The 16,893-nt window shown below is 46.4% G+C and overlaps 1 protein-coding gene across 1 annotated transcript in view; it reads right to left on the bottom strand.

The window, feature by feature from the left end:
• LOC144487878 (uncharacterized) overlaps nt 1-12,036 on the bottom strand; it is a 91,289-nt gene extending 79,253 nt beyond the window's left edge. Inside the window, 4 exon segments of the mRNA XM_078205925.1 lie at nt 5,484-5,789; nt 6,192-6,418; nt 11,268-11,502; nt 11,588-12,036. Of these exon segments, the coding sequence (XP_078062051.1) occupies nt 5,484-5,789; nt 6,192-6,418; nt 11,268-11,502; nt 11,588-12,036 (1,217 nt within the window).
• Nucleotides 12,037-16,893: the final 4,857 nt, after the last annotated feature.

The raw sequence follows: 16,893 nt of genomic DNA, 5'->3' as shown, positions 1-16,893 counted from the left end.
AAAGACTCGCATTCCAACCATTATTTTGTAAATTGAGTTTGTGTCTCTGTGCCCTGTTTGTGAACAGAACTCCCACTCACCTGATTAAGGGACAGCGCTCCGAAAGCTAGTGGCTTGTGCTACCAAATAAACCTGTTGGACTTTAACCTGATGTTGTTAAACTTCTTACTGTGTTTACCCCAGTCCAACGTCGGCATCTCCACATCATAACTGCAGCATAACATCCTCTTTCCTGTGTTCAATTTCCCTCGGAATAAAGGATAGCATTCCATTTGTAAAAACGTTGATTTATTTAAACAAAGATTTATAGGGTTCACTTGTTTACAAAAACCTCCCTCACCGTAAATCACACCAGGTTCCAGTGACTTAACCAAATGGCAAGAAAGAATGCTTTAAATGGTGAATTCAGAAAGTTTATTAATGAGCAAAAATCTAACAAGAGAGAAGGATAAAAAAAAGCAAAGAATCTATTAACAGTAAAAGGAGAAAGCTTAACTTGAACAATTGAACAGACTTCTCTCCATCCTTCTCAAACCAGGACAAAAAGTGACCGCTCTGAAAACATGGATAACTTGTAAAATCAACAGCTTTCAACACCTCTCTGTAGGGCACAGTGGTTAGCACTGCTGCCTCACAGCGCCAGGGACCCGGCTTGGGTCACTGTCTGTGCAGAGTCTGCATATTCTCCCCCAGTCTGTGTGGGTTTTCTCCCACAGACCGAAGGACTTGCTGGTTGGGTACATTGAGCATGTTAAATTCTCCCTCAGTTTACCCGAACAGGCGCCAGAGTGTGGTGACGGGGGGATTTTCAGAGTAACTTCATTGCAGTGTGAATGTGTGACACGGATAAATAAACTTTAAAAAACCTTGAACTTTTAAAAACTTCTACCAAATTGGTTTCTTGAATTCCCTTTTTTATACTTTCAAAATGTAGAAAGCCCAGCTCAGCCAATTGTTGGGAATTAGCCAATTGGTCTATAACTTGTCAATAATGAAACTGGTTTGGTTTTTAGCAAGTTGCACACATTGTCTGAATTTTAAGACAATTCTTTCTCTCAAACGATATCTCTTAGTTTGGGGTTGCCTGAGTGTTGACCAATAAATGGTTAACATCAGTCGTTCAATGTTGAGACATCTTGAACAGGAGCTGATTCATTCCCTCCAGTCAAGGTTAACAAAGTATTAAAGTTTATTTATTAGTGTCACCAGTAGGCTTACGTTAACACAGCAATGAAGTTCCTGTGAAAATCCCTTTGTTGCCACACTCTGGCGTCTGATTGGATACACTGATTGAGAATTTAGCACGGCTAATGCACCTAACCAGCACGTCTTTCGGACTGTGGGAGAAAACTGGAGCACCCGGAGGAAACCCACGCAGACACGGGGAGAACGTGCTGACTCCGCATAGTCACCCAAGCCGGGAATTGAACCCAGGTCCCTGGCACTGTGAGGCAGCAGTGCTAACCACTGTGGCACCGTGCCACGCTAACAAGTCTTGTTATCTGTTTTTTTCTATTCTGTTGGCCTCAGAAGGGAACATTTTATAATTCCCACAGCATTTTAAACATTCTTTAGATCTTTATAATTCTAAACGTTATAAACTTTTGTGTTCAAATTTACATTTCCAGCCTAACAACTGTATTGATGAATCATTTATTCTTTAATTGTCTCTCAATTCAGGCTGTCCATTTAACTAATTTCCTGCTTTACAATTGTGGGAACTTCAGTCCACAGATAAGGGAGTCAAATGCATTGTTAAAAGCAGGATGTTCTTTATATAAATAAAGAACAAAGTTTAAAAATAATTGGCCAACATTGGAACCAGCCTGGACTTGCAGACTGAAACCCCGCCCAAAGCCCGCACATGCTCAGAAGGGAGAGAGGTTGAGAAGAACACTCTGTAACACTTCTCCCCTTAAATTTCAATCCCCCATCAGGACAGAAATACAACAAAAGTAATGTTTTTAACGACACGGAAGTCTGTCAGGAGCTTTGCGGTTGCATTGCGACCTGTACAATACCACTGGTAAATCTTGTAATGGTGTTTCTGGAATGGGAGGTGAAGAGGTAGTTTGAGAATCTGTACATGAACATTCCTCTTCCACTCCCACAGCAGAATCAACTGGCAAAGCTGGAACCATTTCCTGAACATCCACAGCAGCATGATCCTCTGCCATGTTCTCTGTAATGGTTGCTGACTCTGAAACTGTTCCTGACTCGGGGTCACACCGCAAGCGAATATGGTCTTGGTGTCTGCGAACAACTCTTCCGTTTTACAGTCTCACCACCCAAGATACTGGACCACTTTGGTTTAAAATTATTCCCGGTAACCACCTTTGGTTACTCCCCAAGTTTCTGATGTAAACCTGATCACCCGGTTTGAACTGCCTCTCTTTGGCGCGGTAGTCGTGTCCCTCCTTCTGCTTCTCTTGTCTCCTGCTCACTTTTGCTCTGAGATCTGGATGAAGCAGATCCAGATGAGACTTCAACCTTCTACCTAAAAATTCCACAGGAGAGAGTCCGGTTGTGGATTGTGGTGTGATGCGAAACTGGAACAAAAATCTTGAGAGCTTGTTCTTAAAGTATCGCCTGCCATTCTCTGCAATCCCTCCTTCAGAGTTTGAACAGCTCTTTCTGTGAGACCATTTGTAGCCAGATGAAACGGTGCAGTACGCACATGGTGTAGACCATTCCTTTACAGGAATTCCTGAAACACCTCACTTGTAAACAGAGTGTCGTTATCTGAAACAAGCCAATCTGGTAACCCAGGGCTTGCGAAAATTTGACAGAGCTTCTCTATTGTCACAGGAGCCGGAATATTACTCATGGTCTGTGCTTCCAACCATTTTGAATGCACATTTACAACAACCAAACACATGTGATTCATGAAAGGTTCCCCAAAGTCCACATGTCTGGACAACGGCCTATCAGGCCACTCCCAAGGATGAATTGTGTTGGAGGGAATGAACTCAGAAGAATCATAAGAACATAAGAAATAGGAGTAGGAGTAGGACATCTGGCCCTTCGAGCCTGCCCCGCCATTCAACAAGATCATGGCTGATCTGAAGCGAATCAGTTCCACTTACCCGCCTGCTCCCCATAACCCCTAATTCCCTTATCGATCAGAAAACTATCTACCCGCGATTTAAACATATTCAACGAGGAAGCCTCCACCACTTCAATGGGCAGAGAATTCCAGAGATTCACTACCCTCTGAGAGAAGAAGTTCCCCCTCAACTCTGTTCTGAACCGGCCCCCCCCCTTATTTTGAGGCTGTGCCCTCTAGTTCTGGTTTCCCTTCGAAGTGGAACGAATCTCTCCACCTCTACCCTATCCAGCACCTTCATTATCTTATATGTCTCTATAAGATCGCCCCTCATCCTTCTAAACTCCAACGAGTACAGAACAATCTGTTTAATCTCTCCTCATAAGCTACACCCCTTATCTCCGGTATCAACCTGGTGAACCTTCTCTGCACTCCCTCCAAGGCCAATATATCCTTTTGCAAATAAGGGGACCAAAACTGCACACAGTACTCCAGTTGCGGCCTCACCAGTGCCTTGTACAGTTGTAGCAAGACCTCCCTGCTTTTATATTCTATCCCCCTCGCGATAAAGGCCAACATTCCATTTACCTTCTTGATCCCCTGCTGCCCCTGCAGACTGAGGTTTTGCGATTCGTGCACAAGGACCCCCAGGTCCCTCTGCACAGTCGCACGATGTAATTTTTCTCCATTTAAATAATATTCCAATTTACTATTATTTCTTCCAAAGTGGATAACCTCACATTTGCTAACGTTATATTCCATCTGCCAGATCCTCGCCCACTCGCTCAGCCTATCCAAATCTCTCTGCAGATCATTCAGCACTCAATCCTGATTCAATCGACAAACAATTTATTGAGTTATTCAGTCCCAGTGGGGAGAAGCCACAGGGGCTGACCATGTGCAACTCCACCCAACAAAGAAAACCATCAATTCTTATACAGTTACTCAGCTCATCCCAGCTGGACACAATCCAATCAGAATGATAATAGATTACATTAATTATATATAGGTGCAATGAAATTAGTATCTGGGCATTATGGGGTTTTGTGATCACCTCATGAACAGATAGGTGCCCCATCATGATGTTTTCCAGACCCCCTTATCTACTATCCTTGGGCTTTCTTTGGTACCAGACTCCCTTGGTTTGAAAAGGGGTGGATTAAAAGTTCTCAAATGGACATCAGCACCCTTCCTTTGTTTTAATCTAACGACCACACGGTCTGGGAATCATTTCTATTTAATAATCTCACATTTTAAACTTTTTCCTTCAGTATCCAATTCTAGAATTTTCCTTTTCATTGTGTCAATTGCATCAGGAATAAATCTTTGGACCTGACAGGAAGTTTAACCCAAGATCAATCCAACACAGGATTGGTCAGAATCATTTCACATGTCCCAAATTTTAAATAACCATTACAAATTAAAACTCTCATTCTCACATGTGTGAATTGTATCCGAATTAGAATTCCCGCATGTTTAGTAAAATATCCTGGAATCCTGTCTCTGGCCAGTAAATATGGCACAGTAAGAAGTCTCACAACACCAGGTTAAAGTCCAACAGGTTTATTTGGTAGCAAATACCATAAGCCTTCGGAGCAGAGCTCCTTCGTCAGATGGAGTGGTCTCTGTTCTCAAACAGGGCACAGACACAGAAATCAAATTACAGAATACTGATTAGAATGCAAATCTCTACAGCCAGCCAGGTCTTAAATGCACAGACAATGTGGGTGGAGGGATTCTGATCAGTATTCTGTAATTTGATTTCTGTGTCTGTGCCCTGTTTGAGAACAGAGACCACTCCATCTGACGAAGGAGCTCTGCTCCGAAAGCTTATGGTATTTGCTACCAAATAAACCTGTTGGACTTTAACCTGGTGTTGTGAGACTTCTTACTGTGCTTACCCCAGTCCAACGCCGGCATCTCCACATCAGTAAATATGGCTCCAGGTTCATAACTTCTGAACAAAAAAACTTTGTTAATTACAGTTCCCTTTTTAAAATCTGTTTGATTTAAATCACAGATAGAAAACCTCAAAGCTTGAAGCATTCAACCCACAAATATTATCCATACACCAGCAGAGAAACTTCGCACGTGCTTTACAACAATAACTGAAATAAATTCCTTAAGCGTTCTTGTAGTTCTCTTTTTAAACTCCCAGAAATACCTTTAATTGAAGACTCGAGACAAGGTTAATTCCCCAGATAAACTTGAACAAATGCAGTTGTGGAAGTAATTGAGAGCAGAAACAATAACAACACAATCCAATCCCTGAAATCACTCGTGAACATGTTGGTGTCTCAGCAGCTTGGATGAAACTCTGAAGCCCTTCCCACACATAGAGCAGGTAAACGGTTTCTCCTCAGTGTGAACTCGCTGGTGTCTCCGCAGGCTGCATAAGTCAGTGAATCCCTTCCGACACTGAGAGCAGGTGAACTGCCTCTCCCCAGTATGAGCTTGCTGGTGTCTTTGCAGGCTGCGTAACTGAGTGAATCGTTTCCCACACTGGGAGCAGGTGAATGGTCTCTCCCCAGTGTGAACTCGCTGGTGTCTCCGCAGGTTGGATAATCGAGTGAATCCCTCCCCACACTGAGAGCAGTTGAATGGCCTCTCCCCAGTGTGAACTCGCTGGTGTGTCCGCAGATTGGATAGCCGAGTGAAACCCTTCCCACACTGAGAGCAGGTGAATGGCCTCTCCCCAGTGTGAACTCGCTGGTGTCTCTTCAGGTGGGATGACCGAGTGAATCTCTCCCCACACTGAGAGCAGGTGTACGGCCTATCCCCAGTGTGGCTGCGCTGATGAGCTTCCAGCAGAGATGGGTATCTGTATCTCTTCCCACAGTCTGCACATTTCCATGGTTTCTCCATGGTGCAGGTGTCCTTGCCTCTCTCTTGGGTGGATAATCAGTTGAAGCCTCATCCACACATAGAGCACACCGAGTACAGTCTCTCCCCGCTGTGAATGCTGTGACATTTATTCAGGCTGTGGAACTGGTTAAAGCTCTTTACAGTAAGAAGTTTAACAACACCAGGTTAAAGTCCAACAGGTTTATTTGGTAGCAAAAGCCACACAAGCTTTCGAAGCTCTAAGCCCCTTCTTCAGGTGAGTGGGAATTCTGTTCACAAACATCTTTGCAGGCTGCGTAACTGAGTGAATCGTTTCCCACACTGGGAGCAGGTGAATGGTCTCTCCCCAGTGTGAACTCGCTGGTGTCTCCGCAGGTTGGATAATCGAGTGAATCCCTCCCCACACTGAGAGCAGGTGAACGGTCTCTCCCCAGTGTGAACTCGCTGGTGTGTCCGCAGATTGGATAGCCGAGTGAATCCCTCCCCACACTGAGAGCAGTTGAATGGTCTCTCCTCGGTGTGAACTCGCTGGTGTGTCTGCAGATTGGATAATCGAGTGAATCCCTCCCCACACTGATAAAGCTCTTTAGCCAGTGCACTGGAACAGCGCACATCCGGTCCTCCAGGCGTTGCCATTGGTCAATGTGCCGCATGTCGACAATGAGGGGGCGGAGCCCGGGCCCACGTGGGGGTGGGCGGGGCTTTGACCGCCAGCCGCGCTGAGCTGGTGTCCAATCCGCAGTGTGCTGCTTCTGTAACCAGTGATATTGCTGCCAATGGGACACTGTGTGCTGGGAACGCCCCTCTGAGTCATTGTGACGGCACAATGGAGCCCTGCCTGAATCAGCCAATAGCAATCACTCTGCTCCGCGGTGACGTCTCCGGGTTCAGGCGCGCGGACCCGGGAGCCCCGCCCCCACCCATTGTTCCCCCAGCCTGTACATTCCACACATTGTTAGTCCAGTCAGATAGACATATATCTGTCTGGCCGCCTGCAAGGGGATTTCCAGCTCTCTGTGTCCAGGACAGGAAGCAGTGAGCATGGATCTGTCAATATATAGAACGGGGGGCAAGGGTTTGATCAGCAGAGAGCCAGCATTGAATCAGTGGACCGAATGGCCCCATTCTAGACCTTAACGTCTGACTGATCTAAGGAGAGAAATTTCAGCTGCTCCAGTCTCTCCAACTGAATTGCCTCATCATAGAATTGTACAGTGCAGAAGAGGCCCTTCAGCCCATCGAGTCTGCACCCACACACAACTGACCTCCCACCTAATTCCATTTACCAGCCCATAGCCTTAAATGTTCTGATTTGCCAAATGCTGATCCAGGTACTTTTTAATGATGCGAGATGCCATTCTCACAAATCTCCTCTGCACCTCTCTAAGAACTTCACATCTTCCCTAAAGTCTGAGGGCCATATATCAGATCCCATTCTCAAGGGATAGAATTGAACAGAAGGGAAGTTATGTTTGACTTGATTAGAAGCATGGCTATACTGCGCTGGGAATACTGTCATCATTTGTGATCTCCATTTAGAATCATAGAATCCCTCCAATGTGGAAGGAGGCCATTCAGCCCACTAAGTCTGCAATGACTCTCCGAAAGTTCATCCCAGCCAGGTCCACCCCACCCTATTCTTGTAACCCCACGTATTTGCCACAGCTAATCCACCTAATCTGCACATCTTTGGACTGTGGGTGGAAACCAGAGCACCTGGAGGAAACGCATGCAGACATGGGAAGAATGTGCAAACTCCACACAGACAGTGACCCAAGGCCAGAACTGAACTCAGATCCCTGACGCTGTGAGGCAGCAGTGCTAACCACTCTAGAAATGGATGCACTGGAGAAGGGGCAACAAAGATTCACAAGAATAATCCCAGAACTGAGAGCATTTAGCCCTCAGGAAAGGCTGGGGCTGCTGATTGTTACAAAGACATTATCAGTTTAAATTAGGTTTATTTTTGGTCTTTTATTCTGTTCCAATTTGGCTGTACGCTGCCCAATTCTGGATCCCAAATTGTCCTTTTAAAGGGTTAGAATTTGGCAGAGACATAACCATCAAGCAAAGAGTCAGACACCAAATCAGTCAATTGTATCAAAGTTTATTGATTATATGCAACTTTTGGAAACTGATGATGGGATGTCGGGTAAAGTTTACTCATAAATGATACTCTCCCAACTCCACACTTTTAAATCCAAGAGAGGTGGATGACAACGTGAACTCCTGGGGCTTACAGAGAAACAGTCACTGCCTCCCAGAAGCACAGATAGCACCTTCCTGGGGTTTCGACGGCAGGGAACCCATCACTGAACCAGTCCCCGGACTAACTACTCATCTTTTTTTAATTCATTCGTGGGACATGAGCGTCGCTGGCTGGTTAGCATTTCTTGTCCATCCCTAGTTGCCCTTGAGAAGGTGGTGGTGAGCTGCCTTCTTGAATCGCTGCAGTCCATTTGCTGTGGGTTGACTCACATTGCCATTAGGGGGGGAATTCCAGGATTTTGTCCCAACGACTGCGAAGGAACAGCGATATATTTCCAAGTCAGGATGGTGAGTGACTTGGAGGTGAACTTGCAGCTGGTGGTGTTCCCATGTATCTGCTGCCCTTGTCCTTCTAGATGGAAGTGGTTGTGGGTTTGGAAGGTGCTGTCCAAGGATCTTTGGTGAATTGCTGCAGGGCGTCTTGTACACACTGCTGCTACTGAGCGTCGGTGGTGGAGGGATTGAATGTTTGTAGATGTGGTGCCAATCAAGCGGGCTGATTTGTCCTGGATGGTGTCAAGCTTCTTGAGTGTTGATGGAGCCGCACCCATCCAGGCAAGTGGGGAGTATCCCATCAAACTGCTGACTTGTGCCTTGTAGATGGTGGATAGCCCTCTGGGGAGTCAGGAGGTGAGTTACTTGCCACAGTATTCCAAACCTCTGACCTGCTCTTATAGCCACTGTGTTTATGTGGTGAGTCCAGTTGAGTTTCTGGTCAATGGTAACCCCAACGATATTAACAGTGGGGGATTCAGTGATGGTTACACCATTGAATGTTAAGGGGCAGTGGTTCGAGTGTCTCTTATTGGCGATGGTCATTGCCTGGCATTTGTGTGGCATGAATGTTATTTGCCACTTGTCAGCCCAAGCCTGGATATTGTCCAGATCTTGTTGCATTTGAACATGGACTGCTTCAGTATCTGAGGAGTCACGTATGGTGCTGAACATTGTGCGATCATCGGCGAACATCCCCATTTCTGACCTTATGATGGAGGGAAGATCATTGATGAAGCAGCTGAAGATTGTTGGCCTAGGGCACTACCCTGAGGGACTCCTGCAGAGATGTCATGGAGCTGAGATGACTGACCCTCCACAACCACAACCATCTTCCTATGTACCAGGTACGATTCCAGCAAGCGGAGAGTTTGCCCCAGATACCCATTGATTCCAGTTTCACTCCGGCTCCTTGATGCCACACTCGGTCAAATGTGGCCTTGATGTCAAGAGCTGTCACTCTCACCTCACTTCAGGAATTCAGCTGTTTTGTCCATGTTTGGACAAAGGCTGTAATGAGGTCAGGAGCTGAGTGACCCTGGCAAAACTCAAACTGGGCGTCACTGAGCAGGTTACTGCTGAGCAGGTGCTGCTTGATAGCACTGTTAATGACCCTTCCATCACTTTACTGATGATCGAGAATTGATTGATTGGGCGGTAATTGGCCGGTTTGGATTTGTCCTGCTTTTTGTGTACAGGACATATCTGGGCAATTTTCCATATTGTTGGGTAGATGCCAGTGTTGTAACTGTACTGGAAGAGCTTGGCTAGGGGAGCGGCAAGTTCTGGAGCACAAGTTTTCAGTACAAAGAAGAACAACAAAGAACAATACAGCACAGGAACAGGCCCTTCGGCCCTCCAAGCCTGCGCCGCTCATGTGCCCAACTAGATCATTCGTTTGTATCCCTCTATTCCCAGTCTGTTCATGTGGCTATCTAGATAAGTCTTAAACGATCCCAGTGTGTCCGCCTCAATCACCTTGCTTGGTAGTGCATTCCAGGCCCCCACCACCCTCTGTGTAAAATACGTCCCCCTGACATCTGTGTTGAACCTTGCCCCCCTCACCTTGAACCCGTGACCCCTTGTGTTCGTCACCTCCGACCTGGGATAAAGCTTCCCAGTATTAAAGTACTATTGCCGGAATGTTATCAGGGCCCATTGCTTTTGCAATATGCAGTGCCTCCAACCATTTCTTGATATCACGTGGAGTGAATCAAATTGGTTGGAGACAGGCATCCGAGATGCTGGGGACCACTGGAGGAGGCCGAGATGGATCATCTCCTCTTCCCTGAGCTTTATTGGAAACTACCTTCATGTTGATAGGAGGAAGCTCGACTATCCCTGAAGATCCAAACCACTTCCCCCACACTCCATGTTCACAAAGGTGGATCCCTCTTTTTACACCCAAAAGATGTTGTGAGCCTACCTGAGGCAAGTGGTTGGAAACGGCTAAGAGGCCTATAATTTGTCAATCAAGTCAACTCCATTGCTTCCAGTTAATCACTGGTCTTCAACTTAGGACAATGCCTTCCTTTCAGCTATGCCTGTTATCTTGATGTCTTTACAGGAATCCCATTCATTCAGACAGACTCAACAGTCAAGGACAGTGTGTGTGTTCCTGATAGGGAGAGAGTCCAAGGCTCATCCCATTTCTTTCCCAGCTCTGACACCACCTTAATGTCCTCATAAGAAAAGCTGATGGAGAAATACAGAAATATCCTAAAGTGACTTCTCATTAACTGCTGATTATTAATAACTTATCCTTCAATTGAAACTTAACTGAGCTTCACTATTTGGTCAGTCGCCTGTTTCTGGCTGATTCCTATTGATGTAATAACCCTTCATGAATACATGTGAGTGATTATACTGAACATTAAACGGCTTCTTATCTCTGTGCGAGAACAAAATGACATTTTGACCTTTCATTGCTGTGAATGTAACTGGAATTAAACTGAAAATGGCTGGGTTTCACTAAAATCTAGCGTGCAGACTTAGTTACACGACTGGCCTGGCCCTGTGCTGTAGACTCAATGGAACGGAGACAAATGTAGTTATTTTAGATCTACCTGTAGTGGTGGAAAAACACTATTTATTATCCAGGAAAAAAGAAATATCCTTCATCAGCTTTTGTGGATCATTTCAGTGGAAATGTGCTCTCCCAGGCTCAAAGAGCATCAGCCCACTGGAAGCAAAGTTGTGAGACCAGCCAGTCCAGCAGAAAGAAACCCTCCGACCCTCCCACTTCACCAACTGTCAGAATGAACATGGTTCAGTCCTGGATGTGATCAACAGCAGCAACAACAGCAGAATCCAACTCCTGTCATCACTTGCAAACTCGCTGGTGTCTCAGCAGGTGGGATGACTGAGTGAATCCCTTCCCTCACACAGAGCAGGCGAACGGCCTCTCCCCAGTGTGAACTCGCTGGTGTGTCAGCAGATGAGATGAATCAATAAATTTCTTCCCACAGTCAGAGCAGATGAACGGCCTCTCTCCAGTATGAGCTCGCCGGTGTCTCAGCATGTTTGATCGCAGAGTGAATCCCTTCCCACACACAGGGCAGGTGAATGGCCTCACCCCCAGTGTGAGCCCGCTGGTGGTTCCACAGGGTGAAAACATCCCTGAATCCTTTCGCAAAAGCAGAGCAGCCAAAGGGCCTCTCTCCTGTGTGAACCCGCTTGTGTATCAGTAAGTTTGATGGCTGCGTAAATCCCTTCCCGCACTCCGAGTAAGTGAAAGGTCTCTCCCCGGTGTGAACTCGCTGGTGAATCTGCAGGTTGATGAACTGAGTGAATCCTTTCCCACACATGGAGCAGATAAAAGGTCTCTCTCTGGTGCGGACTCGCTTGTGTGTTAGCAGGTTTGATGATTCAGTGAATCCCTTTCCACACTCAGGGTAGGTGAATGGCCTCTCCCCAGTGTGAACTCGCTGATGTCTCAGCAGGCTGGAAGACTGAGTAAATCTCTTCCCACGTTCAGAGCAGGTGAACGGTTTCTCCCCGGTGTGAATTACCTGGTGTTTCAGCTGGCTGGATAACTGAGTGAATTCCTTCCCACACTCTGTGCATTTGTACGGCCTCTCTCCAGTGTGAACTCGCTGGTGCATCCGCAGGATGTTTAACTCAGTGAATCCATTTCCAGACTGAGGGCAGGTGAACGGTCTCTCCCTGGTGTGACTGCGCCGATGGGTTTCCAGTGCAGATGGGAACTGGAATCCCCACCCTCAGTCTCCACATTTCCACGGCTTCTTCATGGTGCGGATGTCCTTGTGACTCTTTGATTTGATTCATTATTGTCACATGTATTAGTATGCAATGGAAAGTATTGTTTCTTGCGCGCTATACAGACAAAGCATACTATACACAGAGAAGGAAAGGAGAGGATGTAGAATGTAGTGTTAGTTATAGCTAAGGTGCAGAAAAAGATCTCCAGGTTTGACGATCAGTTGAAGCCTCATCCACACACAGAACACGGGTACAATCTCTCCCCGCTGTGAATGCTGTGATGTATTTTCAGGCTGTGTAACAGGTTAAAGCTCTTTCCACACTCAGTGCACTGGAACACTCTCACTCGGGTGTGTGTGTGTCGCAGTGCTTTTCAAGTCACACCAACGATTAAAGTCTTTTGAAGCAGACAGAACAGAGAAACATTTCATAGAATCATAGAAACCCTACAGTGCAGAAGGAGGCCATTCGGCCCATCGAGTCTGCACCGACCACAATCCCACCCAGGCCCTACCCCCACATATTTACCCACTAATCCCTCTAACATACGCATTTTAGGATTCTAAGGGGCAATTTTTAACCTGGCCAATCAACCTAACCCGCACATCTTTGGACTGTGGGAGGAAACCAGAGCACCCGGAGGAAACCCACGCAGACACGAGGAGAACATGCAAACTCCACACAGACAGTGACCCGAGCCGGGAATCGAACCCAGGACCCTGGAGCTGTGAAGCAGCAGTGCTAACCACTGCGCTACCGTGCCGCCCTTCTAGATTCAAAGGCCGATGATATTCAGGTCCCAATGAATTAAGAGACTCTGTCAGATGTTGGCTTTCGTCTGTCAATCCTCGCCTTCTGATATCCTGTAAAAGAAGTTTACAAAATACATCAGTGTCAGCACTGGATAGAAATTCAAAACAGACAATTCTAGTTTTGATGGAACATTCTTTCCTCTCTCATTCCCCAAAAATCATAAATCTCCATCCCACTCATTCTCCCTCCATTCTCACTCTGCTGTATCTAATATTCACCCTCCCAATTCTCCTGAAGGGACCAATTCTTGCTGACCAATAGATCCATGCTCACTGATTTTATATATGTTTATTGGACTAAAAACCGATGTAATACACAGTACTGTGTTACTGGATACATGGGGGATGTGCGGAAGAACTTGATTTCAGCAGCATGTGGAAGTGGAGGTAGATGGCACCAGAAGGAAATAAACTGACAAATTTACTTGCAACGGGGATATGGAGGGGGGACTGGGACTGACTGAATGTAACCAGTACTTAAAAATTATAAGGGTCGAGAAAGGGTAAACAGAACTGACATGTTTCCCATAGCAGAAGGTGCGATTACCAGGGAGCGTAGGTTTAACACAGAAAATGACAGAGCTCAAGAGTCTGATGAAGGGTCAACCAGACTTTAACGTTGGTTCTATTCTCTCGCCACAGATGCTGTCAGACCTGCTGAGATTTTCCAGCATTTTCACTGTTTTTTTGTTCAGATTGCAGCATCTGCAGTATTTTGCTTTTCACATAGATTTAAAGTGACTGGTGGACAGTTTACAGGGGACAGGAGGAAAAACCTTTTCTCCCAGGTCGGCATCTCAAATTCAGCCCAAGGTGAGATGAAGCTGAAACGAGAGTCGGCATGGACTCGAGTTACTGAATGAACTCCTTCTGTGCTGTAATGACTCTGACTGGAAACATACAGCATAGCTACAGTATTATATTACTAAACTAGAAATAATCATAAATGTATTTCATTACAGAACTACAAATAATATATCTAATCTGTATCATATAATAACACTAGATATATCTCTGTCCTATATTAATTTACTGTCCCCTTAAATGTCAGCCATCTCCTGGGGAAACCAGCCCTTTAATTTAATAACATTCGGAAAGAGATCATCATTTTAGCCAGACAAATCAATGTGTCAAGCTGAGGGAGCAAAGGATGTCAATGCATTTAAAATAGAGAGAGAGACCTGGGCCAACCTTTCCAGAGTCTGCAGCCTCCCTGGATTCACTTATTTTCCTTCAGTAGCTGCAAGTCCCCAATTTCCCCCCAGAATGAGAAAAGAAATGGAAAGGGGGAGAAAAGAAAGTGTTTTACTCACAGATGTTGCCCTCTTTTTAGGTCAAACCAAATAAACAAACTCAGATTAAGTCAGGACAGATTTTGGAGACAGGAAGAGGTTTCAATCTTCATTCACACAAAGCCCGCGCTCTGATTGGCTGGAGGACCACAGTCCTTCCGGTCCTCCAACTCTTCGCATTGGTCAACACCTCAGCCTGAAGGTCAGACTTTGGGCTCGACCCCACATATGCGCCGCTTCCCCTCCCCATGCTCAGTCCCTGGTCACCTCCCGCGCGGCAGATAGAGCGGTTTCCCAGCGCGGGGGAGTGAGAGAGCTGCGGCCGCCATTACGCATCTGGAGCCCTGTCTCCAAACTTCTGAGACTGGGATGGCAAGTGGGAGTTGGGGGGGGGGGGGGGGGGGGGGGAAGGGGGTGCGCAGTGACCCCACCTTGACGCTAAGTACATGTGGGGAGTCATTGGATTGGGTTGGGATGTCCCCTTAGCAAAACAGTTTATTAACTTCTGGTGGAACGATTTAGCCTCCCAACTCCTGGGAATTAGTCCTTAAATTGACAAATGCCCCTTCCAACACGCCCTTCCCCCAACTTCCTCTCCGCCTTCTCACTTCCCCGTCCACCTCACCCCGTCACCCTTCCCCATCTCCTCCTACCTTCCCCCCTCCATCCCTCTCACCATCTCCCCCCTCTCTTTACCTGTCCCCCTTCTCCCGACACCCCTCCCCCTCGGACCACCCCTCCATCCACCAACCTCCCACTGCTTCCCATTCCACCCCACCCTCCCCTCAACTTCCACCCCCACCTTCCCCGTCCCTTTCCACCCACCACCCTCCCCACCCTCTCTCCTTGGAGAGAACATTCTTAATTAACCTATGGAGGCAAGATAGGAATTTTCATTCTAAAGTTCCTATCTGACCTCTGTCGGTTTATTATTAAAACTTCACCCAAAGTCTTGTTTGTAATCTGGAAACTGTTTGTTCCTCAAACAAGTAAACAACCTTGCTGATATGAGAACCTTGATGTGGAGCATTTGACTAACCTGTTTTCACAGTATACATCAGTAGTTCCTAAACTTTTTCCACTGGGTCGCACTTTCGGAACAAAAATTTGCTTGCGCCACACCGAATTCTTTATTGATAAGAAATACATTCATAGAACATAGAACATAGAACAGTACAGCACAGAACAGGCCCTTCGGCCCACGATGTTGTGCCGAGCTTTATCTGAAACCAAGATCAAGCTATCCCACTCCCTATCATCCTGGTGTGCTCCATGTGCCTATCCAATAACCGCTTAAATGTTTCTAAAGTGTCTGACTCCACTATCACTGCAGGCAGTCCATTCCACACCCCAACCACTCTCTGCGTAAAGAACCTACCTCTGATATCCGTCCTGTATCTCCCACCACGAACCCTATAGTTATGCCCCCTTGTAATAGCTCCATCCACCCGAGGAAATAGTCTTTGAACGTTCACTCTATCTATCCCCTTCATCATTTTATACACCTCTATTAAGTCTCCCCTCAGCCTCCTCTGCTCCAGAGAGAACAGCCCTAGCTCCCTCAACCTTTCCTCATATGACCTACCCTCCAAACCAGGCAGCATCCTGGTAAATCTCCTCTGCACTCTTTCCAGCGCTTCCACATCCTTCTTATAGTGAGGTGACCAGAACTGCACACAATATTCCAAATGTGGTCTCACCAAGGTCCTGTACAGTTGCAGCATAACCCCACGGCTCTTAAACTCCAACCCCCTGTTAATAAAAGCTAACACACTATAGGCCTTCTTCACAGCTCTATCCACTTGACTGGCAACCTTTAGAGATCTGTGGATATGGACCCCAAGATCTCTCTGTTCCTCCACAGTCTTCAGAACCCTACCTTTGACCCTGTAATCCACATTTAAATTTGTCCTACCAAAATGAATCACCTCACATTTATCAGGGTTAAACTCCATTTGCCATTTTTCAGCCCAGCTTTGCATCCTATCTATGTCTCTTTGCAGCCTACAACAGCCCTCCACCTCATCCACTACTCCACCAATCTTGGTGTCATCAGCAAATTTACTGATCCACCCTTCAGCCCCCTCCTCTAAGTCATTAATAAAAATCACAAAGAGCAGAGGACCAAGCACTGATCCCTGCGGCACACCGCTAGCAACCTGCCTCCAATCCGAAAATTTTCCATCCACCACCACCCTCTGTCTTCGGTCAGACAGCCAGTTACCTATCCAATCGGCCAACTTTCCCTCTATCCCACACCTCCTCACTTTCATCATAAGCCGACCATGGGGGACCTTATCAAACGCCTTACTAAAATCCATGTATATGACATCAACTGCCCTACCTTCATCAACACACTTAGTTACCTCCTCAAAAAATTCTATCAAATTTGTGAGGCACGACTTGCCCTTCACGAATCCGTGCTGACTATCTCGGATTAATCCGCATCTTTCTAAATGGTCGTAAATCCCATCCCTAAGGACCCTTTCCATCAATTTACCAACCACCGAAGTAAGACTAACCGGTCTATAATTACCAGGGTCATTTCTATTCCCTTTCTTAAACAGAGGAACAACATTCGCCATTCTCCAGTCCTCTGGCACCATCCCCGTGGACAGCGAGGACCCAAAGATCA

This window comes from Mustelus asterias, unplaced genomic scaffold, assembly GCF_964213995.1.
Source record: "Mustelus asterias unplaced genomic scaffold, sMusAst1.hap1.1 HAP1_SCAFFOLD_1093, whole genome shotgun sequence".
Lineage (NCBI taxonomy): Eukaryota > Metazoa > Chordata > Chondrichthyes > Carcharhiniformes > Triakidae > Mustelus > Mustelus asterias.
This window is presented reverse-complemented; position numbering and strand designations above follow the sequence as displayed.